This window comes from Echiichthys vipera (assembly GCF_963691815.1).
Source record: "Echiichthys vipera genome assembly, chromosome: 15".
NCBI classification, from domain to species: Eukaryota; Metazoa; Chordata; class Actinopteri; order Perciformes; family Trachinidae; genus Echiichthys; species Echiichthys vipera.
In genome coordinates this window covers 17,282,402-17,307,495 of record NC_139840.1, presented here as the reverse complement: position 1 = coordinate 17,307,495, position 25,094 = coordinate 17,282,402, and the positions used below count along the sequence as shown (strand labels likewise).

General features: G+C 40.5%; 3 protein-coding genes across 6 annotated transcripts; 2 read left to right on the top strand and 1 right to left on the bottom strand.

Annotated features, from left to right (window-relative positions):
- The first annotated feature begins 5,108 nt into the window (after nt 1-5,108).
- On the top strand, nt 5,109-12,147 carry LOC310958065 (midnolin-like). The gene is made up of 7 exons (XM_083928870.1): nt 5,109-5,448; nt 5,530-5,617; nt 5,695-5,757; nt 7,126-7,626; nt 7,823-7,928; nt 9,820-10,056; nt 11,731-12,147. Exons 1-7 carry the CDS (start codon nt 5,222-5,224, stop codon nt 11,892-11,894), a joined length of 1,386 nt encoding a protein of 461 aa, XP_083784996.1. The 5' UTR covers nt 5,109-5,221; the 3' UTR covers nt 11,895-12,147.
- Nucleotides 12,148-13,944: 1,797 nt separating this feature from the next.
- On the top strand, nt 13,945-18,967 carry cirbpa (cold inducible RNA binding protein a). Of its 4 annotated transcripts, XR_014593517.1 has the most exons (8): nt 13,945-14,019; nt 14,696-14,806; nt 14,951-15,057; nt 15,539-15,677; nt 15,768-15,906; nt 15,998-16,050; nt 18,469-18,560; nt 18,645-18,967. XR_014593517.1 is itself a non-coding variant. In XM_083928379.1 (7 exons), the coding sequence occupies exons 2-7, from the start codon at nt 14,707-14,709 to the stop codon at nt 16,580-16,582; spliced, it is 531 nt and encodes a 176-aa protein (XP_083784505.1). In that variant the 5' UTR covers nt 13,945-14,019; nt 14,696-14,706; the 3' UTR covers nt 16,583-17,726. The 4 variants fall into 4 exon arrangements, 3 of the variants coding, with proteins under 3 accessions (XP_083784505.1, XP_083784504.1, XP_083784503.1); XM_083928379.1 differs by lacking the exons at nt 18,469-18,560; nt 18,645-18,967 and adding an exon at nt 16,569-17,726 and having other exon boundaries at nt 15,539-15,656; XM_083928378.1 differs by lacking the exons at nt 18,469-18,560; nt 18,645-18,967 and adding an exon at nt 16,569-17,726 and having other exon boundaries at nt 15,539-15,665.
- A 1,412-nt stretch (nt 18,968-20,379) lies between these two features.
- ndufa13 (NADH:ubiquinone oxidoreductase subunit A13) lies at nt 20,380-24,088 on the bottom strand. The gene is made up of 5 exons (XM_083929174.1): nt 23,961-24,088; nt 21,487-21,565; nt 21,309-21,380; nt 21,125-21,194; nt 20,380-20,600 (listed from the first exon to the last, which is right to left on the bottom strand). Exons 1-5 carry the CDS (start codon nt 24,052-24,054, stop codon nt 20,481-20,483), a joined length of 435 nt encoding a protein of 144 aa, XP_083785300.1. The 5' UTR covers nt 24,055-24,088; the 3' UTR covers nt 20,380-20,480.
- Between the last annotated feature and the right edge of the window lie 1,006 nt (nt 24,089-25,094).

Sequence of the window (25,094 nt, the reverse complement as noted above, 5' to 3'; positions counted from 1 at the left end):
ATATAAATAAATATGCTTTGCCCTAATCCAAAAAGGCTCCTTCCTTCTGCACTTTACGTTCTTGTGTGATGTAGAAATGAAGGAGCAGCACAAATGGAAAAGGCCTCAGCGGCAAAGTGGCAGGAGGTCTAATCTTCGCCTGTGTGATAACAGAAGGCTGGAGGATGATGCCCAAGTTAGTCGTCAGACATCTAAAGAACCCATTTTATGTTTCTGCACAATTATTTTCACCAAACACTGTCCCAAAACTGGAGCCGCTGTTTGAGTGACAGAAATAACAATCAATCCAATCCAACAAACTGAGCCACATGTATTTACCATGTATTGTATTTAATGTATTCATTCATACAGTCTATGGTATTTACTCACTGGAGTTCACTAAACATAATGAGGTCTGTTGGAGGACTGAGGTGTCACATTTCTTCAGAAGAGATACTGTAGATTCAGGAATGTGGCCTTGTGTTTGTGTAAACTCTAACGGCCTCTCATGTCTCAGATCTCTGTCCCACATCTACAGGAACTAAACAACAAGGCCATTACACGCATCGCTCATGCAGTAACCCACGACACTACTCACCCACTCAACCACTATTTCTCACTCCCACCCTCTGGGAGAAAGTATATTATGAGGTGCAACGTTCCCTCAGGGGTGGCATGGAGGTGTGGTGGTCAGCACTGTCGCCTCACAACAAGAGGGTTTGAATCCTGAATCCTGAGTGGAGTTTCCTTGTTCTCCCTGTGTCTGCATTGTTGTTCTCTGGGCTCCTCTCACAGTCCGAAGACTGCATGTGTTTGGTCGGATGACTTTAAATTGCCTGTAGGTGTGAATGTGAGTGTTTGTCTGTCTCTATTTATCTCTATTTGCCCTGTGATAGACTGGCGTCCTGTCCAGGGTGGACCTCGCCTCCAGCCCCCAAGCCGTTGAAGATGGATGGATAATCAACCTCAGATAAATGTATGCAACAATGTATGTCTCCCCAACTGTATAACTGTACAACTCTATAACTGTATAAATGTATGTCTATGTGAAAAAGAATTTCCCTAAGGGGACAAATAATAAACCAACTATATGTTTGGGACATTTTAAGCCCCTCAGTCTCTTTTCCATTTGCTTAAGAGCGGCTAAAGTCTCTTCAAATATCTGAAGATGCTTAAGAGCTTCAAATATCTGAAATACAAACACAGCATATGGTTTTCAAGGACTTGGGGAGTTTTTTTCCTGTTGAAGAAACAAATGTTGCCAATGTCGGCACTAAGAACATCTGTAACTTTTAGACATATAATCATATAAAGACATGTAGCCTGTTATGGATATTTATTGCAGGGATGTTACTCTTCACCCACACTCAATGCAAAAACTATCATACAGGATATAAAAAGACTGTAGTAAGCAATTCAGTTACTGTGGCTGCAAAAATATTTCAATCTTAAGACTTTGTTTTCCTTCTTGGGCACACTTTATTTTGATTTAAGTGTTAGTGTCACTCCTAAGATGTAATCTTGTGTATTGTACGCTGATTCAACTAAAAGAATATCTTTGGTCAAATCATTTCTAGCATGTGTAGTTATTTTCTTAATATCTATCTTAATATCCATCTTGTAACTATGATGTAATCTATCGGGAAACAGGAATTCCACAGGGTTCTGTCCTCGGCCCTCTCCTCTTTCGTTTATTCTTTAATGACTTATTGAATAATGTCATGCAGCAGGTTTTCAGATACCGTCATAAAAGTCCCTGTGTGGACCATGTATGGAGCGTGGACTGGTGGGTGGAGAGGTGCCAGTTCATCTCCTGGGCACTGCCGAGGTGCTGTTGTGCAAGGCACCGAACCCCCAACTGCTCAGGGCGCTGGTCACTGGCAGCCCCCTCGCTCTAACATCTCTCCTTAATTGCATGTATAGGTCTGTGCATGTGTGTGTATTTCGGGCCTGTGTGTGTAACATGATTAATAATAAGAGTGAAAAAATTCAATTTTCCCGTTGCGGGATAAATAAAGTAATTCTTCTTCTTCTTCTTAAAAAGCCTTACATGCCAACGTAGCGTATATCATAACCAGGTAAGGCAGCAGCAGCAAAACCCCTGAGTTTATTAAGTCTAACAAAGCTTTGTTTTTATGAATTCAACTTTTAATTTGTACATATGTTTTTGCTTTAAGTTATGCTGTAACTTCTGAGTCGAAAGCTTCTTAAAGGTGATTATATCTAATCATGCAATTACAATTTTGGGTAAAATCCCATAACTTCAACGTTCTTAAGAAACTTAATATGTTGAGTTTGATCATTTCATCAAATTTTTTACTCAATAACTAATCCGTCAATGCCTAAATAATCAGACTCAGTGACATAGTTGTACCTCTTTGGGTATTTTGGCTCAGCGTATGGAGAATATGGTCCAGGCTAAATACTGATGTACCAATAAATACTGAAAAATAAGCATTAGATAAATATAGATATTGCAGCTTGAAGTTGTTCATGGGGGATCTCTAAATAATAAATAAGTCATAGAGTGTGGTCTAGATCTACTCTATATGTAATGTTTCTTGACATTTGGTTATGATTTGACACTATAAATCACATTGAATTGAAGTGAAATTGAATTGAATGAAATAAATTAACAGTATTTCAGTCTGCTGTGCTTTACAGTATAGATAGCTGAGCCATAAAGACAGTGACTGGAAATTCATTTGAAGCAGTTATTAAAGATGTTTCCTTCCAATTAAGGATATAAAGTAATACATTTAACATCAGTTAAGAGCCATAGGCGCGCTCCTCCATGTGCATTTCTGTATTTTCAGACAAATGTGACCACCGTTTGATGATTTTCTCAGTCTGTCATTGAGATTCTTGTTAAAATATTCAGGACTGATTCCTCACATACAAATGTTGTTGTTTTTTATCTCGGAAATTCCCGCAATTCTTAAGGTGCAACATACCGGAGAATTGAAACATTTGGGAAATGATGCCAGGAGGGGCTATGTAGGGTGGGAGGAATGTGGAGGAGAGGATGAACACTCTGTGTGTGTGTGTGTGTGTGTGTGTGTGTGTGTGTGTGTGTGTGTGTGTGTGTGTGTGTGTGTGTGTGTGTGTGTGTGTGTGTGTGTGTGTGTGTGTGTGTGTGTGTGTGTGTGTGTGTGTGTGTGTGTGTGTGTGTGTGTGTGTGTGTTTGTTTTGCAGGACAGTTGACGTCAGAGCTGCGTCTGGAGAGCAGGACATCCTGTGGAATTGTTCTCAGCGAGGCCCGAAGAATGTAAAGCAGCAACCTCTCCCTTCTAACTCGCCTGGGTGAAACGTTGGGGGGTGGCATGCTGCCATAGAAATGTTGGAGAGGAATGTGGTTGGGGGAGGCTCAGAGAGGGAGGACAAGACACTGAGTTTATCAAATCACTTAGGAAGGAGAAAAGACGAAGAAGAGATCAGTGTGGGATTCTTTTAGAGTTCCAGTGAAAGATTATGATGAAGGTATGGTTTTTAAATGTATAGAGGTGTATAACTCTCACATTTCTGGAGCATGTATGTGAAGCATTAAAGGAAGAAACAACTGCAGATGGAAATCTACGGAAACATATGCAAAGCAAAACAGAACAGAAAAGGAGAAGATGCTGTTTTTCTCACAGGTTTTCAGACACTGAGGAAAACATGTCTGCATTTAGGAGAGGAGTGAGTGTGGGGGTGAGGTGAAGAAGGGAGGTAGGTGATAAGGGAGTGGAGTGACGCAGGCTGGATAAAGCGGGGGTGTTGTGGGTGTAGCTATATTTAGCCACTGTGAGGAGTGTGGTGGACACATATAAGCTGCATTTCCCTGCCCTATCCCGGCGTCCTACGTCACTTTACTCCAAGCTGGTCCTCTCTCTGCTGCGAGTCATGTGACAGGTGCAGCCCAGAGATCCTGCTGTGGACCAGAGGTGGGACACGAATACTAAACAGCTGCCGACGAAAAAGACTGCAGAGAACAAAGGGTGGATGCTGTCTGTGGCGTCTCCTCCCACCAGCAGAACAGCGAGAATATACTGCAGCCATAGATGTGCATGTGATGAGCTGGTCAGGGTGTTTCCCTGCTGCTTCAGCCCAGTGCGAGCTGGGACAAGCCTCAGCACGCATGTAACCTTGAGAGATGTATTTAAACTCTCTTTATATACATTTATACATATACATACAGAATTGCCTGTCAACAGGATTAAAATAGAAATATATTTTGTAATTCAAATTTGTGAAGTTGAGCTATTTGAGTAAAATAGACCAGCTTGACTTGACTTTTCACTACATGCCTGAACTTCTTTGTAGTTGTAAATCACAATATAAAACTGCAAACTCTTCTTTATTAATGAGCAGGGATTCTTTTTTATTATTGTACTTTTTATAGTGAGTTGTAGTTTGACGAATGTGCCCTGGATTTTGAGTCAATTTTATTTATATAGCCTATAGGACAAAATCGCATATTTATCTCTGATCTCTTAATAATCTGCACCCCCTCTATGTTTAGACCTAAAAAAAGCAGAAAACCTCCAGGCTCACGAGTTTTATGATCATTAAGTTCAGGGTTTACACTTAAACACTGTCCATAGTCTGCACAGATACACATGAGTAAGTGGTTGATGCGGTAATATATGTTTTATTTACACAAACAGAGCATCATGGGAGAAAACCCAATGTAGTCTAATAAAAAGGCTCATTAGGAAGTGGAGATTTGTGGGTGGTGGACACTGAGTCTGACATGATGTGACTTAACTCCGTGGTACGCTTTGAATAATCATTTAAACTATTTCAAGACAGTGTGTCTCTTTTGATTGGGATAACGAAGAAGACATTCTGTGCAAATGGTTGTAGTGCTCTGCAGATTGCATCATTTATGAATGGTGAGTGAGGCACAAAACAGGGCGGAGCCATGTGAGAGACAGGCGTTCCTGATTGGACGCTACAGGCAGAGTGGTCTCGGGCCTCCCGCTGATTGGCTGTGTGTCCGAGGGGGCGGGGCCTGCACTGACAGAGTTGAGGTGTTTTATGGTCGGTGGAGTATTGCTGCGTCTGTCAAAGCCAACAAGAGGAACCTCTGCAGTCTGTGGTGCTTTAAAAACCTCCCTGTAATGTTTTTGGTTTTTGTGTCACGCTGAGGAATGAGGAGCAAGACTCAAAAGAAAAACACAGTCAAACCTCGCCTCAGTTCAGTCGAGAGACCACCATCTGGTTTTAATTCGGACCTTTAATTTGACAGTAAACCGGCTGAATGGAGCAGCAGCGGGGCCTCTGTAACTTCACCCCGGGCAAGTCCTCAGGCTGCGGTGCTGGGGTCTCCACCGGGCAGCCCACCATGCGTTTGTCCGTCACCTCGACTACCGGCAGCCCGGTGGAGCTCTCTGTCCCCCTTGGAGAGACTGTGGAGGGACTCAGGACGCACATCTCCCACAAACTCAGACTGCAAACTGACAGAATCGTCCTCCTGCATAGAGACAGGTGAGCTTCATGTGAAATCCAACACATCCGTCACCCCTCTTTGGTATTGTTGTGTTAATCTATGCTCCTTATATGCGGCAGGCAGCTGACTGCAGGCAAACTGTTGGACCTGGGTGTAGCAGATGGAAGCAAACTGACCCTGGTCCCTGCCATTGAATCCGGTTTGGTGGTAAGTATGAGCCGGCGTGTGCACCTGTAACTCACTGTCGTGACTTAGAGATGTCATGTGTCCTGTTTTCTCCACAGTGCTCCACAGCCAGAGCTGAGAGAACTATGATGGACGTCTTGGAAAGTTTAACAGAAGTCCAGGTTAGTCTTTTTTTTCTTCTATGGCTGTGGCATAAATACATGGACATGAGTGAATGAGGTGAGGGGAAAGGAAAGTATGCATCAGTGTGTGTTTCAGAATCTTCAAACTCTAGCTATACAAACAACATATTTAACAATATTATACAGATAACATATATTTGTAAAAACAGAATTCTAATAATCATATTATATATAATTTATAATGTATATACAGGATAACTACCTTACTTCTAACTAACTAATATATCAAAAGTACTGTAATGATGTGCAAAGAACAGATTGTTTATGATTGAGTCCGTATAACAGAGCACTAAAACATTTTTTTGTTCACAGCTTTGTGACAATGCCCTTTTTATGTATTTTTTTTTTATTTTTTTAGATGGGACAGAACATATTAATGGATATTTACATATAAATAAATATGTGTTGGATTGCACCCAGGCAGCTAATTTGCATCCCTTGTCACATTGGCAGGTAGAAAGTAAGACACATCAAAACAAGAAGAAAATAAGGCAACAACAACAAAACTGACCGTTTCCAGCGTATTTAAGTGGAAGTTGCACATACTAACTCTGGTTATTATTCAAGAATGCCAAATGCACCTTTTCATTCTTTGGGGTTTTAAATGGTTAACCTGTTCAAGTAGTGTGGTGATTTTCTAAACCCGTAAAGGAACAAACTTGATGTATGGTTTTCATTGGACAGCAACGTATTCAGCTGTCATGGAAAATATGGGCTGATACGAAAACCCCACACATTCTTTGACGTGTAAGGAAGACATGTATACACATGCATACATTATTGCATTAGGGCATGTCTGTCACAAAGGCAATGGGATTATTCATTTGATCACTGACACTGACACTGACACTGACAATGACACTGACACACACACACATACACACACACACACACACACACACACACACACACACACACACACACACACACACACACACACACACACAGTGACATGATTCTCTTGAAGAGGGAGGTAAAGCAGAGAGCTGTGGCCCTAAAGTTTGTTTCAAGTTATAATCATGAAGATTTTCCTGAAAGCAAATCTCATTTTTTTTGCAGTATCATTCACTGTATACATTTCTGTTTCCCTCTATATAGTAGTTGTCATAGCTACTGGCTGGGTACGCCACAGGAATGCAATCATTGCATGCATCTTAATCCAAGCCATGATAACTTTTGTCTCTATTTCTCGAGTTGTAAACACACATCAGCTTCTCTGCTGTTGTATTTCTGACAAAGTAGCTGCTCACTGAATGTTTGCTAAAGTATTAAACCACATTTGCTGTTTCTATGGTAACCACAAATGTCACCAAAATCTTAACGATTGTCTTCCCAATTATCCTGCAGATCAGTGACTTCCTGTCTGGCCGCTCAGCTCTGACCATTAACCTGGGCATTGGTGCCCAGGTGATGTATGTGCAGCTCCAACTGTCCGCTCAGAACGTGATGGAGCTTCAGCAGCACCAGGACTTGAGATCCAGGAGCGACAGCGAGCTTCAAACTAGCCTGTCCTCTCCCGTCGCGATGGGCCACCCTGACTCCTCCAGCTCACCTGCTTCTCAAACCTCTTCTCCAGCCCCGGACTTTTCTGAGTCTACGCCCATGATCCAACTAAGCGCTCAAAGACCCAGAACTTCCTTTAACTCAACAGCTCCCAGCTCCCACTCACTCAGCACTGCACCTCTGCATCAGTCCTGTCCTCCTCACACATCTTCTCGTGTTCTTTCAACACCATCTTGTCCACACCCAAGTAGTCCACTACCAGCAGCCACACCAGTGTGTTCACCTGCTCCCACCGGCTCCATTCCTGGACCCCGGAGCCCAGTGCCGGCCTCAACTTTCAAAGAGGTACATATTCTGCTGCAAAAGTAAATCCAAATCATATTGAATGGTTTTTAATATATGTATTAGTAACATAACCTGCATAACAAGCCATTTTAGAGTTCAAAATGTCCAGTTTTTAACAGTTCTTTTTGTTTTTATTGCTCATGGATATGTATATATATATATATTTTTTTTTTTTTTTCCCCCTCTTGTTTTACAGAGCAATGTTGATGCCTCATCTCCTGCAGAGCTGTGTAAGCAGCCAGGAGCAGTCATAGAAAGTTTTGTGAGCCACTCTCCAGGCGTCTTCTCCGGGACTTTTTCCGGTAAGTGTGTGAGCAGCAGAGGCCTGAAGACGACATAAGACAGCAGTGAGAATACAATCGTTTTTGATTAGTTTAAGTAAGATAGAAAGAGAGAACGTTAAATAAGTCCTTGAAATATATATGAGGTAGAACAAGAAAAAGAAATATAAGAACCTAAATACAACAACTAAAATACACCAAATAGAATAAGATAAAGATAGACCATAATTTAATAGTCTAACATATACAGTGGAGATCAAATTTAGAGAACAAAGTATTAATACTTGATTTATTATGAAATACTGTTACTTTTATTGTGCAGAATTTGATATAATATCAGCTGTGGCTAAACCACTGCTGTACTAGTATGTTTTTTTAAAATAACCAAGGGATTTCAACCAAAACCTTTATTCTGTGAAAAAAATTAAAGAACGCCTTCAGATATCTTCCAGTTATTGTTTTAATCTGGCATTTGGTGACATTTTACTTAATTGATGCAAAACTACTTACTTTGCAAGATGATGAGCTGCTCTAAGGTGAGTGAAACCCTGAGACAGCAGGTTGTCCAGATGAATGCCAAAGGGATGACCCTCTGCACCACCGCAAGAGAGGTTGGGCGTTTGCCAACTTTGTGATTTCAAGAATATTAAAAGGACACAGATTCCATTAAATCCCTCAAAAAGGATGCTCGTCCTCGTAAAACAAGTGCAGGAGAGGAGAGCATTATGCAAAGAGTCTTAATGGGGAAACGGTTCAACACTGCAGCTGGACTTGCTCACCAGTTCAGTGCTGAACCGGGCAAGGATCTGTCTCTGCACACAGTGTCTCCTCATTTGACTGAAAGCCCATTCTGCAGTGACCAAACCTCTCTACAGCAGAAAGAATAAAGAGGCGAGACTTGCCTTTGCTGTTGAGCATGTTGTGTGGACAGAGGAGAACTGGTCCAGAATGACTTCAGTCATGAGAGTATGTTCAATGTATCGGTCTCTGATGGGAAACATTATGTTGGGCGCAGGACTGGGGAAAGACTGAAACCACAGTGTGTGAGGAAGTTAGTTACATTTGGAGGAGGTTTTGGGAATGGTCTGGAGAATGTCTGGGGAATCCTGGTTTGGGGGATGTTTTCTGCAGCAGGAGTTGGGCCTATTGTACAGCTCCATGGCAGGGTGAATGCAAATGTTTATGTGAACGTCCTTCAGCAACATGCTATACCCTCACTGCAATTGTCTCCCAATCAGCTGCAATTTTCATAAAAGACAATGCCCCCTGTCACACTGTAAAACCGGTTAAGAAGTTCTTTGAAGCTCATAATATTGAAACAATGAAATGGCCAGCTCAGAGTCCAGATCTAAACCCCATAGAGAATCTCTGGAAAAAACTCAGCACCAAAGTAATGTCTAAGAGACACTACAGATACTGAACTGTGGAAGAGACTGAAGAAGAATGGACCAAGATCAAACCAGAGCAGTGTGAGAAACTAGTGCTGTCCTGTGGGCGCAGATGTGCTGAAGTCATTCAAAGAAAGGGCCTCTACACTTCCTATTCAATTTTTAATCCCATTTCCCTAAGAAAACGTTGTTTAAATCTTGGTTACTGTTCTCTAATATTGCTCACTGTTTTCTCACAACATAAAGGTTTTTTGTTGAAGTGCCTTGGTTATTAAAAAAACAACATGCTAGTACAGCAGTGGTATATCCACAGTATATGTTCTATCAAATTCTGAACAATAAAAATAACAATGTTTCAGAATAAATCAAGAATTTATACTTTGTTCTCTAATTTCAATCTCCACTTAATATATTATATACTGTATTTATTGTTGTAGCTCAAATGTCTTCTATCTCAGTTTGTATCACTTCTTCTTTTCACCCACCTCATACGTTTCCCTCCTTGTCTCTTCTTATCCCATCAGGCACTCTGGCCCCGTGCAGTCCGAGCGGCATCAGCCATCCTCGCCGTGGCATCAGCATCATTCTCCAGATCCTCAACGACCTGATCAGAGCTGCCTACCACCACCAGGGGGCCCAGCCTGCCCCTTCTAATCTCCGCTGTCCAGATTCGAACCCTCCAGCCAGCCCACTGCTCACTACAGAGGAGCGAAGCAAAATACTGGAGTCCCAGACGGCAGAGCGCCTCAGTGAAACTCAAGGTGAATACATTATATTAAACACTCAATCTCAAGTTGCTTTCATAAAACATTTCTTATGCATTTATATATATATTTCAGGAACAAGAACAGGAATAAAGGGGGGGGGGGTGCATTTAAAAATTTTAAAACCCCATGGTTGCATTTGCTCACAATAGAAGAACACTGACCCAATGTTTGGTGCTGGGATAATTATAAAAGGCTGCATTTTAATCACACACAACAATGAGTGAGGAGTGGCTGTTACTTTGTCTAAATTCATGAGTTGAGTGCTCTTTGTGTGTGTAGGAGCAGAGGTGTCGGGCCGGGGAGGTGCCTGTGGGCCCTGCTCACACCTGGCATTCACATGCGTCTTGAGTGACCACATGAGATCGGTTCTCACTTCCCCCTCCATATGCAAATAAACACATCATTTCCATTTGTATAGGCTAGAGTAGGAGCAACAGCACCGACACGTCCCCCATGATTACATCCAGAACACAAGATTCACTCTCAGTGGTTCCTTTGACATGAGAAATACGTTTAAAATAGTAATGTTTAAAAATACAAACATGGCCAAAATGCACAGAGCTCAGACGAATGGGTACGTACTGTAGTTCCGCATACACAGAGAATGTCAGTTGAGTAGGTGGCCCAGGACACGTGTCTACACCCTGCGACATATTCAGACCACGTCTGAATGTGGTCTGAGAAATCGGCTCTTCATGTTAAATGTGTCCTTAATACATTTTGGGTGCATTCACATCTAAACTTAAAGCTGTCCACTTGTACTAGAAACCATGAGTGTCACTTTGTGTTGAAAAGTGGCAGGGACACTTTTTCACATAAAAAAACAACCACTTGGTGACAAGAACAACCTTATGCAACGATAAAATATTTCACCATGCCACTGTCCCGTCTCCCTGTAACATTGTTGAAACAGTCATCCAACACTATGATCCATACTTAGGTCTGTTTTTTTCCGAAATAGCTTGTCCTTCTATCCTTTTGTTTTTTCTTTAGCATGTTTAAGCTAACTTTAACGTCTCCTTCTTTCACACTGCCACTATCCAATGAACATGGTCATGTGACTATGGGAACGTCGACTCACATCACCTCTCATCACCTCTCATCAGTAAATTGTCAATTGTCATCATGTCAAAAGCTATTTTTCCAAACATTTTAAACAAATTAAACTTCACTTAAAGTGCTGGGGACATGTCCCCAGCGTAAACGACGCCTGTGATAGGATCACCCAGTACGCATGTTAATGCCAGGTTTGAACAGGGCCAAAGATACGAGAATAAATTGCTGTTGGTGCCGGGAGTGGCCCATAGAGAGTGCTTATGTACAGGGTCATAGTGTAGGAGTTTGTGTTTGTATTACTTTGCTTTCTTTTTTGATTTATCCTCTATTTTATCTGGGGTTTTTTCTGGTGTTTCCTGTGTACTTAGACCTTTTGACCTACACTTATGAACTGCATTTCCCATACTTGATGAATATGATAAATCATAGTGTATGCTCTATTTCACGTCATTTAATTCCCATTTGTCAAATTGTTATTGTCAAATTCAGTGTGACTGTATGTGTTGAGCTTCCTTCTCTTTACTCTTCTAAACCCACAAAATGCATAATTCATGAATATATATATTATTTACGATGAAGTGATTGATCCATGACCTCCCTTCTCTTGTATAGGTGAGGAGAGTCCCTCGACCTGCTCATCCACGCAGGAAAATCAAACGCTTCACTGTAAGTTAGAACGGCTTCAGTATTTGATGAACCAGAGGCGTCTTCGCAGGCGGACTCGCAGGAACTCACAGACGTCTCACCCGTACCAGCATCGTCACCACCGTCGCTAGTCTCCTGGACGGAAAGGATCACTGTGACGATAGCAGTGGCAGCTCTCTGGTGAAAAGAGGGATCCATCGAAGGGACACAGAGCTGACCTCTGAACTCGTGGGAGAGAAGCAGAGTGAACTCAGATGCTTTGTAGCTATTTTTACACATAATGAGAATTTCAGAAGAATGTAAGCCCCAAAAGGTCCAAGGAATTTGAGTCCTGATGCTGTCACTGAGCATGTTCAACGAGTGTGTCCTTCAGTGACTCATTGTTACGTCTTGGTGTTTTGTACAATGACTCCTTACTGTAAGTTTGTTACGTATTAAATTGCCTTAAATGTACATGTCTTGAATGTAAACTGTATGTTTTGTCCTGTGCAGAGGATGAACCTCGAAAATGTTTTACTTATGCAATATAAAAGTGTTAACACAAGAAAGGGAAAAAAAGAATAAAGGAAAAATATTTATAACCTGCTGATAATTCTGTGTCCAGGCCTTTTTTCTGACCACTAACATTACTGTCATCACCAGTCTCTTAAAGTGACTTGTTATTCAGACATTTATGTTCTTGACATGCAGAAACGACAGGACATTTACGGAAAGAGCCACGATACTAAAAGTGATATTTGACTGTGAGTGTATGAACCAACGAGACAAAGCTGGAGTTACAGGCCTGCTTTGGCTGCACTGATGGGAGTGTTCTTGAGGCTGCGGCTCCAGACCCAGATGAACTCTGACACCCGGACATCTTTTATAAGCTTTTGTGTGGACGACCTGTGTGCAAACTTAAACTTTCTTAACATTCAACAACAACAAACCCTGGTTTACTCAGGCAGCTTCGTCCTCCTTCTGTCCATTAAAGCCAAATAACACCTAGGCTGAAACATGTGACAGCCTATGCTGTATCTGTCCTTCTTTTCGCTGATCACTGTCACAGTGTATATTGTATTACAAGTGCACTTTTCTGTATTTGTTGTCGTTTTCACTGTTGTTTTTGTGCTGTGATTTTATCCTCCAGAGACTGAATTCCAAGGCGATCTTCCCACTGAGACAATAAAGTTTATCTTATCCTAAATTGAACAACAGTTGCGCTATCTTGCCATAACAGATTAGCTTGTAATTCGGCTCCGATTACACGACTGAACTATTTGATCAAACAAACAAAGGTGTCATTGATTAAACTCCAGAAAACAAAAGTATGACAGGAAACGCTAAACTTATGTATTAAATTACTTATTTTCTTAGAGAGTTTGAGTTCAATTAGTGGTACAAGACTCAGACTTAGACTTCTCTTTATTGATCCCTCTTTACTACCTCCTTTTTTCAACCTGTGTAGAAAAAAAGAGGTATAAAAAAATCCAGTATAAGAAAAACAATAAGCTTCTTAGCTAAATAAATATAGAAAGTAAAACAAAAAACAGTAAACAATAAACCCTTAGGTAAATATAGCATGTAACCCTTACAGTAACTACGCAAAAATTGGAGGTTAAAAATCTTTAAATATCTTTAAAGTTTGTTTATTGTCACAACAAATTAATATTTGGCATACTGATGATGGATTGTGGTTTACTAGTTTGCCTTTTAATAATTATTACCCAAATCAATCCTAACCTCAATACTTCCAGGCCCAAAATGTTGCAGAAATCATGTTATTAGAGATCTGCACTCAGGCTTTGTAGGGCAGAATAGGCAGTACAACAACACATTCTTAGTTAAATATAAAAAGTAGAGTAGAATACTTGTAAAATAAAATGCACGGATAATAAGATCAGACAATTTAAGTGTAGAGAAACTATAAGATAAAATATGTATGACTGTATTAAGGCAGAAGCACCACTTGAGATAACCTTTTTTATGATTTGGCACAATAAATTAATGCAATTGAATTGAAAATGATTACAAAACAACTAAAAGTAGAGTTTTTGAATTTAGGGTGTCTTATGACCTGCATGAGACCGAGGCCTACACTCGCTCCGGTGCAGCAGGGGGCGGTGTGGACCCGCCATGAGACGCGGTTTTCCGCCAGAGGAGCCGCAGAAGAAGGCGTCACCGCGCATTGAAAAGCGCTCCGCTCCTTCCTCCCTCTCTCATTCGACCCGCAGCCCCGCTCCTGAGCAGTTCGTTTCCTCCTACTGAAAGAAAAAGGTAATTTATCTCACTTTTCATTGTTAACCAGTTTTCACGGTGTAAGTACGCCAGTTGAACGCACAGCTTCATCTACAATGTATTTTTGAGTAGCTTTCTGTTTGCCTGATTTGGGTATTTAATGCTGCGTTTGTTTAAAAAAAAAAAAAAAAAAAAACAGCAGGAAATGCTAACGCTAGATGTAAAATGGCTGCTGTGTTTTGTGTTTTGGTGTAAAAATGGGCGAAATTGTGTATTTACCGTGTTTTACTCGAGCACTTATGTAACGAGGCAAACATGGCATGCGATGAAACAAAAGTGCTCGATGCTACAAAATGGCGCCGGGAGGAAAGACGACCACCACATAATCCGCTAACTTAACGGTACCACGTTTGTAGGCCGCAGGCCTGCCTCCGGTTCACCGTCGATGGCGGGTTTTCTTTTGTTAACTCATCATAGTAAAACACATTATAGTTACTATGACTATGTTTAAGCCTCGTGTGTTTCTCTGTTCCGATAAAAAGGAAATAAAATGTTTTTTAGCGGAATAAATATCGACGTAGCCGTTGACGGTTGATGACCTACTTTGTTCCGCTCAGCCCACCACGTTAGTCGACGTTTTTAACAAACAAATTGGTTGTTTTAAGATGTTAGTGTTTTCTTTGTCGGTTTTAAGACTATTTCATGTGTTTTACAGCTACATTAAACATGTCGGACGAGGGTAAACTGTTCATCGGAGGTCTGAGCTTCGAGACCAACGAGGACTCTCTGGCTGCGGCCTTCGGCAAATACGGATCCATCGAGAAAGGTAACCACGAATCCCTCCGTGCATCCACGGTTTACTCGGCTTTAAATCATTTATATCTTCACATTTAACGTGTTTATATATTTCTCTGTTATTGCATGTTTTTAAATGCTTTTTTTTTTGCCTTTTTTCTCTTCCCTCCATTAGTGGATGTGATCAGAGACAAAGAGACGGGCAAATCTCGCGGTTTCGGCTTCGTGAAATACGATAACTCAGAAGATGCTAAAGACGCACTGGAAGGGATGAACGGCAAGGTAAGATTAAAAACCTTTAACATTACATTTATTTATTTTTTAAACGAAATTATTAGTTCTTTATAGTAAGCAATTGTTTGAACTTATGCATGTCTCATCCTCGCACATGCACTTCGTCCTGCCTGGTTTTTATTATGAGGAAACATTTAAAGCCATTTTTGTGACTTAAATTCACTTAAAGGCATTTAAGAATATTATTAAAATTTAAAATCATGATTAATTACCTTACAAAATCAATAAGCCTGGTTTGAGGGAAAATACGATTTATAGCCATTTCTATGGTTTATTTAATTCACTGAAAGCCATCACAATAAGAATATTAACTTAATTAAAAATTTTATTTTTCAACATCGTCTGTTTATATGAGGGCAAATAAGACCTGAAGCCATTATTGGTTAAATATGAGTTGGAACTAGGATTTTAAACCCTTTTGCTTTTTTTGACTTAATAAAAACACACCATGTCCCAATTTGTGTTGCAGAGCCTGGATGGACGGTCTATTCGTGTGGATGAAGCAGGAAAGGGTGGACGCTCCAGAGGAGGTTTCTCATCAGGCCCAAGAGGATCACGAGGAGGAGGATTTGGCGGCCGTGGGAGAGGTGGACGAGGTTATTCAAGAGGTGGACACTAGCTGTCTGCGCCCTTATAAGTCTGCAGCGCTATGTGCGCTGCGCTTCTTGTCGTGTTGGTCAACGGTTTCCTTGTTTCAGGTGGCGGATACAACGGTGATAGGAGCTACGGTGACAGGAGTTACGGCGAGAGAAGCTTCGGCAGCGAGGGCAGGTTTGGTGGCGGAAACCAGTACAGGAGTGGCGGAGGCGGATACTCGGGCTACTCCAGAGACAACAGGTAAGAAAACAAATCCACTGAGTCCCGACTAATTATTGTATTCATAAGCTGATTATGCAACTCTTAAAATCTTTTTTTTTTTAATTTACAGGGGTCAGGGTGGATATGAACGCTCCTCATACCGCGATCAGTATGACAGCTATGGTAAGCATCAATGATATGCATTTGTTCTGTGTAGACTTATGTTGGGGTTGTCACTCATTTTTTACCAATGACACCAAAATAACTTTAATTTAAATGGGTTTTTTCCAAACTAGTTTAATGTATTGCATATATATTGTTGCATTCGTAACATTACACTTTTTGAACGCAACACACTGAGCGTCACCAAACATCCACAATTAAAACTTCACAGCCCCAACATATGAAGGCTTGTATAATGTATGTCCCTCAGTTTTGTACCTGAGCCCAACTTGATGCCTCTCTTTGCGGTTGCCAAATTTTGCTAGCCCCCCCACAGCCCCACTCTTGATAAAGAGGCTGGCAATTTGAAACACTTAGCTACTCATTCTGATATTGCTCATATCGCAGCGGATGGAGCCCCTTATGCAAAAACTGAGGGATCGTTTATGGACTTGTCTGGTGGGTTGAGGGGATGTTGTGAAACTCGAGTGTTGGAAACTTTCAGTGTCTTTACCTGTGTGCCCACTTCTTATCCTCAGCTACACAAGAGTAAACATCTCCCTGATTCAAGATCATCACTTGGCTGGCCGTATTTCAAAGATGCGCTCCTCAAGAAAAATGTCCACGTGTTATTGCTGACCTTTAGTTTTGTAGTTCTGTTGTAGTAGCTCAAGCATCTTAAAAAATGTAGCCATGAGTTTTGGTCATTCCTTAACAAACCATGTTACAAAATTACAGTTCAATACTTTCCTTGCTTGATTGGGCATCTTTACTCCTCAAAGGTCGTTTGTTTAACTAAAGGCATCTGTGTAATCTGATAAGTTCGGCTCCCCCACATGGCTTTTCGTTGAACGGCCACTACCGTAGACTTCTGTTTTTTTCTTTTTGTCCAGCACGTAAAAGTGTTTCCTGATTTTTGATTCCTTTAGTTTATTTTTATATTGAAATATCCGATGGGGCTTGTTTTTGTTTTTCCTTTTGCTTATTTACCCTCTCAGTCACTGTGGCTGACCTACCTCTTGCCAGGTTCTAAACTGAGTGAGGCAAGAAATCCAATTACGCATAAACAGACTTTTGGGGGATTCTATGCTAAATTCCTTTTTACTATTAAAAAAAAACAAACTTAGTCTAGCCGAGGCTCCTGTGTGTTCAATTTCCCAAAAGAGTGAATTCCTTTCAGACTGGTGAACTACTCATCCGAAGTGGCCGGCTGTTCATGAAGTTGCAAATTGCAGCATGCTACAGTCTGTCCAAGGTATCTTCTGTGCTCTGCATTTTAAATGTGCTGTAAAATGGACTAATCTTGTTTAAGTGATCGAAAAATGTAACTTCGTTTCCCCAAAGTAATATCTCAACCGGGAACAGTTTTGTACTTTATGTTCTTTGTATGATCAACATTTTTTTTTTCTTTGTCAGTTTGGCTTCATGGAGCCTATTAAACAGACTGTGGAAAATAATCTTGATTCTTTGCCTTTCAAAACAACCGCATGGGGGAATTTAGCTAGCTGAGCTCATATCACTGTAATGCGTGAGAACTAGTCACCTGCCCCAAGTATTTAGAGGGCAATTATAAATTGGCAAATAGGTTGCAAGTCTAATTGGGTGTTTTAAAAGTCCACTTTCAGGCCACAAATTGCCTGTGAGCTCAACAATTTGAAATTAAAAAATGTTTTTTGGCCCGCTGCATCCTGTATTAATTTTTGCCAAATGTTTTGGGCAACTTCAAAATGCCTTGACCTCCACGAGGTTTAAATAAGAAACCCATAAAGTGGCACATGGTAATGCTGGGAAACATCAGCGGGTGTCTCTGGTCATGTTAATGCTTTATTACGTTCAAGTGGTCAGCTACTTCAAAAACCTACAAGTCCTTGGAGAGTGAAGTGTTGCGCCTTCCAACAAGTGCTCATCAGGGATGAAAGCTGCTCTTGCCTAGGTCATATGTGGAGAAAGTAGGCCAATGCACGTGAGGTAAAAATCTCCTTTTGCTTTGCTCACATCCTTCAAACTCAGTTCTCATTGTTTCCATGAATACCTTCAAGTTAGCCGTTGTTTTTAGTCCTCTGCTTCAGATGTCGCCTACCACATGCCCTGGCCTCTCCCCCGATTGGAAAAGTTCATTGAGAAAATGTTTCTATGAAGCACCTCTGGATTGTGGTGCTCCTCCCAGAGTCCACCAAAAAGCATTGGCCTCTTAACTGATGGGTAGTATTGTGCTCAGTCCACTTCTGTTCACTGCACTAGTCCTCAAATTTGCTCCAGTAATGTCCCACAGCAGTCCTAATTGATGTCTAAGGTGTCTAGACCATTCAGTTTCTTTGTCCCCTTGCATATGAATAAGTGGTGAGTTTCAGACTCCCAAGTAGGGTTGCATGCTTTGTGATTTGGCTTGTGTCAAATGTCAACTGCCAGGCTTAATCCACCTTGATCTCTTTTCTTTAGAGTGAACTGGTCGTCAGTGGCGTCAGTGGACCTTCTCACAGCTGAATTATCCAGCTTTAGATGGCAGTGATCAATGCAGATCCAGGTATCAGGTAAATTGGTTTACTGTGAAATTTTCTTGTTTCTGGTGCAGTCAAAATTTGCCTGGCTGATCATCTCTTGCTACTGCGTTACAGGTCCAACGTGCAACAGCGGCGGTGCGGCTGTAAGCAGTGGATTTATGGGTGGAACCTGCCAGGACCTTACCAGCCTTAAAGTTTGAGGCCTTTGTGAATGTTAAACTTAAGTTGCTAGTGGCTGCTGTTCAAAGGTTGAAGAGAAACTGCAAGATGACAGAGCTGTACAGCTTAGTGCCTGAACAGCTTCATGTAATGAGTCCCTTCCAAGAAGTGGGCCTACACTTAGGATGTAATGATGGTAATTTTCATGCCAATTGAATTGGACACTTGGGTGCTGTTCTCTTGTATTCGAAATTTCAAAATAAAATTGACAAACTGCTTATTGTGTCCTGAACATTTTTCATGTAACAAAAAGCTTGGATTTACTTCTTTGATTTACATATTTTTGGATTCAAAAGTGTATATATCCAACAATGTAAAAATACTCCTGCCTCTTTAAATTGTTCTTCCTGATGCCTTTTTAGGCAGAATTTTTATATATACTCAACACACATTTAGTCAGTCTGCTTAATAATGCACCTGTTAAATAAACTTGTGCTTGAGATGAGTACCTAGTATAAATAGTGACCACATCAATGCAAGTACAGTATTTGCTTCATATGAAGTGGGGAAGAAGTGTAATATAGCATGAAATGTAACAAATGTAGAATCTCTTAAATGCCAATTTGTTAAACACATGAATTAATCCGCATAACACTCTGACATTTCTCCTGTGAAATTTGTATTTAAATCCCACTAAACAGGAATGAGTGTCCATGCAGATAATGGTAGAAGTGAGATTACCTTAGACGCCACTGTTGGAAGTGAATTAAACAATTAACACTCTTGTTACTTTACATATTGAGGTTAAAGCTGGGGTCTTCTTCAGAAATGGAGCCTGTTTCTCTTTTAAAGCCAGGCCAACGTATTGTTGCGGCCACTTTGTGGCCACTCCTGGACTATGGGGATGTTGTATATATAAATGACTCTGCTCACTCCCTGCAACTACTGGATGCCGCATATCACGGGGCCTTGAGATTCATAACTGGCTGTAAACCCCTCACACATCACTGTACATTGTACTCTCTCACAAACTGGTCTTCACTCTCCATGCGCAGAACCACTCACTGGTATTTATTTGTCTATAAATCCATTATCGGGCTGCTCCCATCTTATTTGTCAATGTATCTGGTACGGAAACAGTCCCATCGCAGCCTCCGGTCCCTGGACTACATCTCGTTTGCCGTCCCGTCAGTCCGTACTGAGCTTGGCAAGAAGGCATTTTCCTACGCTGCGCCTGTGACCTGGAACCAGCTCCAGCAGAGGCTGAAGCTGTCCAGCTTTATTTCTTTAGGGGACTTCACTGCTTGTAGGAAGGCTGTTGAGACAGTCTGTGGGGGTCTGCACTTGTACATAATTTAACTTGAACTTTTCTTGTTCTTTGCCCTTTGCACTGTAATATTTTACTGTTTGTGTTCTGTGTTGTGTCTCCTGTGTGTTCAGTTTGTTTGTAACTTTGTGTTTTGCTGCTGCCGACCTGAACAGGTCTCTCTTGCAAATGAGACCCTGGGGCTCAATGAGATTTTACCTGTATAAATAAAGGTTAATAAAATAAATAAAATATTCCCTACAGTGAAATTTATTTAAAACCTTCTAGGCAGGAATTGTGTAAACCCCACAAACCCTGTTCTCTCCAGTACATAGAGGCCTCTGCTGTGAAATCCAATCCATAAAAATAATGCATAAACCAGGATGAGGTACAGAAAAAGATACTTTAATATTGAACATTTACAAGCTGAAGTGAGGGAGGGCTCGAGTCCACGTGTAGCTGGCTGTTGAAGGTGGTGCTGCCGCTCACACGTACCACAGGAAGCCAAAACGCTTGTGTAAAAGCTCTTCGCGGGGCCGGAGGTTGAACAGCTCCTCTGTCAGAGGGGCGACCCAGCGGTCTGTGTGGAAAACGTTCTCACCAACCTGCAGGAGTGTTAACAGGACACAAAGCTTTTATCATTAAGACACTGATGTTAATTATCTACCAATAAGAAATACAAGTTTCAAATGCTGCTGCTGGGATGTTTACTAAAACTACTGACAAAGATGTATGCGTTATTGCTACTCAAACAGCTACCATGCATTACATTTTAGTGTCTGACTTGATTTCATGTAAAAAATAACATTGCAACTTCTCACCAAGAAACTTAAAATGAATTGCTGCAATGTATGGGACATGCTATGCTGTGTACCCCCATGCCTCTTTCATACATGCACTGCAAACCTGAAATTATCTAGAAATGACCCTGCAGGGTTGAAATACAAATACATAAATACAATGAATGAAATGAAAAGACGGCTATGATAAATCTGTAAACCGCCCTGTATAATGGCCGTATTGAAAACCTAAAGTTGAAGTAACAAGCAAGAGCTGCGCTGCATTTCCCAGTAGAGGAAGGCTGAAATCAGCGTTATGTGTCCACAAGAGAAGAACAGCTTTTCTTTACCTTCCAACCAGGAACGTCCTTCATAAGAACCGCCTCCTCCTCTAGGTTTTCCCTCAGCATACGTAAAGACCTGACAAGAGGGGATATTCAGCTGTTACATAAAGGCTAGCACGAAGGCGTTACCATTTTATTTAAAAACTAAGCATGTTTGTGTGCAAGCTTTTTGTTGTTGTTGTTGCGTCACCTTCGGTCGTGCTCTGCCTGCAGCAAAGGCATCAGAGCTATCCTGGCTTCAAGCTCCTCAATCTGCAAACGCCTGAAATGCACAAACACATCACTGCTAGATCCAGTCGGATTGTGAACTATTATTCAGAGATTTACCAACATTTAAACACAAAGTGTTGTTGCAAGAATGACCCTACTTCCTCTCTCTGTTCCAGCTAAAAAGCCTCCAGTAGCCGAACATCATGATGCCGATGCCAATGCCAAACATGCTATAACCTGTTGATAAAAGAAATGATTAGTGACAATTTAACTGTATTTTATTACAATTGTATTGTATCAAACTTTCTTTCTCTACTGTTACAAAGAAGGAATAAATGAAGTGTCTATGAGCTTATGAATGGCAGCTCTGTGTCTTTACTGTGTGGCTAACACTGGCATGAGGCATCAAGTTCCTACAAACTGATAAACTGGTTTAACATCCCTGATGTTTGTCACAATGGCAGCATAAAAGAGTAAAGCTATAGAAATACTTGTCCGGCATTGCAGCTCAGCCACACCCATTTATTTACATACGTATATAAAGCCTGCTGCACCAGTTGAAATAAAATTATAGTGCGCGGGGGGGGGGGGGTCTATTTGAAAGTTAACAAGATTAAACCAATAGGTTATTGGGTGTCACTTTGTGAATAAAGGAAATGTAAACAAGCAAAGTTCTGGTTACAGCTTCTCATGTGTGAGGATATGCGGTTTCAGGCCTCACATGTAGAAAACCTAACGCAAGCAACTTGTAACTCACACTCAAGCATGAACTCTGTCCAAAGCAGAAAACACGATCAGTTAACAAAACTATTATCTTATTAAGATTCATAAAACTGCAACGGAATCACATCAAACTACTATCGGTGCCATTGCTCAGACCGCACCCATCTGAACTCTACCTTTATTTTGATCTCAACTACACACCTGTAAAGATTTAGGACTGTATCTGGCACAGTTACGGCGTAGTAATAAAATCTGTCCATAGTCCTGTCTGAGCATGTGTGTGTATTTCGGGCCTGTGTGTGTGTGTGTAAAATGAAAAAAAATTAAATAGAGTGAAAAAAAAAAAAATTAATTTCCCCCTTCGCGGGACTAATAAAGGAATTCTTCTTATTCTTATTCTTCTAGTCAGACAAAACTGCCTCTGATGTGTTTCCACTACAGTAGGTGACTCCAGGACACTTTGCCACGATGACAAATACACAGGTTCACAAGGTGAAAACAATACCAGCGCTAGTGGCATGCCCCCTGCGCCCTCCCAGCTCTGCAACCCATGCATCACTTGCATTCATGTGGTCGTTAAAAAACTTTGCGTATTGGCCTGAGATTCATGTGGGAGCAACCCACTTTTTTTCTCCTAGTATTTCAAGTAGAGCACCTTTGAGTGCAACACAAGTTCCCAGAGTTTAATGAATTGAGCTCAAGAGTTTTACACATCAGCTAAGTTGTATTTGCTTTTGCTAAAATGAACTTAGAAAGGAATAAACATTATTTTTAACCTTTTAAAAAGTTATAAAAAAAACCCAATAAAATATATTTTAAAGGAAAGAACAAAACAAAAGATGGCAAATAATAACTGAAAACAAATTAACAAAATATATTTGTAAATGAATGTGTGAAATGTTGTAGGAAGAAGCACTGTGCTTTTCTAGTCCTACCCTTGTTCCATACTAATATACATCTTCGATACATTAATAACGTATACCAGCTCACCACCACTGTATCTATCCTAAGAGTTAATCACTATTTATTTTTCTTTTGGCATGATTGCACTACCCAAGATAGTGAAAAGAAAACAAATAATGATAAAAATAATAATGACCCCATCAGTTTGCTTCACCCCCTTCCTCCTAACTATACCTCGTTCCTAAACCTTATCCATGGTCAGATTCAAGCACTTTTTAAGCATTTAAGGTGCATTTTCATCGTTTTCCAGCACCTTAGAACTGTGGTAAACTACATATTTGTATACAATACAATACTCTGAATTCACTATACTTACTATTGCACTTGTTCATTACATTACACAAGTTGTTGTAGTGCTATAAACTATCAGAATTATGTTTTGCGTTAATTCATATATGCCACCCCATACGAATTTAAGTTTCAGGCAGTTCCAAGCACTTTGAAGTGTTTTCAAGGATTACCAACACCCGTCAACATTGATTTCTTCTGCCAGTCCATTCCCCAAAGTCACCCCACATGTAGAGAATAGGCACATACGTTTAAGAGTGGTGTGCACATAATGTTACAGATTGGACTTAACCCTTAAATTATAACGAAATTTCAAAGAACCGGGTGTTAGCGAGGAGCTCTCGATACTATCAATAATAACTGGCACAAAATGTCCTTTAGCAGCTTAAACATGTTTACAGAATTCCATATTACACTATCAAATGACACAGGTATTGTTCCTTCATACAACAGGCATCAACAGACGACCCTCCCATAACTTAATAATGTGTATTTCGGTATATAACGTTATGTTTGTGTCTAACTGACACTGACCCGTTAGCATTAGCCGCTGTTCGCTTAGTAGCAACTGTCATATTGTGGCCTGTGTATATTTAAGAGCTCGCGTGTGGACGTTCATATTTACATTTATCTAAGTGCGTGTGTGTGATGTAAGTACCAGAGAGTCCTCTTTTAGGTAGATTTCTCTTGTAATCAAACGAAGCATAGCCTCCCGCAGGAGGCATGTCCTGCTTCACCTTGGACCCCGCCATCTTCCTCCAGCCTTTCTCCCCAAACACGCCGGTGACGTCAGTGCAGGACGCGTCTTCTCCTTTTTTGAATTTATCGGCGGTTGGCAACCAACGGTTGTGCTCATTACCGCCACCCACCGGTGAGGCGTGACCAAACATGACTTATGAGTCTCAGTACATGGGTCAATGACAAGTAAAGCTTTTTAAAAGGTACTTAAATAACGTTTATTTTATTTTATTATAAATCATAATTTCAAAGACAATTCGTTTGAACAAGGCTTTTAATTTTGTAAAACATACTTTTTAAAAGTTTTTAAAGTCATTTTTTGACTGTATTTTCAACTTCACCACCGGGAAAATGTCGGGTGGTGCAAGAACTTCTCTTATATTTCTTCTATTTATTGTTAGTGACATTTTAGGCAGGTATACCTTGGTGTATCAACAGTGCCTGACACATTATTATTTTGTGGTTGAGTTTTGGATTAATAATAATCAAGATTATTGCATCTATTGGCGAGGAATTCCACGTTTTTATTATCCAATTTGAATTAAAAGACTAAAAAACTGTCGTACAAATATCAAAATAAATCTATGACATCATTAGCTTTGTACCTTTATAGTTCCCAACCATTTTTTCACATTAACTTATTTGGTTTAAACAATTTTACCCGGTTGCACCAGCTGATTATTCAGTTTTACCACCTGACGACAGCATAAAAAAATGCAGAAATAAATTAACAAATACATTAAAAAAAAGAAGAAATTAATACTGAAATAAATAAATAAATAAATACAAAATGTAAATGAATGAATTAAAGGTTGAATATGTAGTGTCTTTATTAAAAGCTATACATTTAAAAAAAATAATACGGAATGAAAGTATTGCTTTTCCATAAAAAATTTTTTTGTCTGAATTAATATTTTAATTTCTTTGACTGGTTTGACAAAGACTTTCTGTCACATTCTGTTTACATTATACCAATAGCGGCAAGTATTGCAGGTTGCCAGGTTTTTCTGTTGTTGCTACAGAAACTAGGAATCATTTTGAGTTGAGAGTTAAT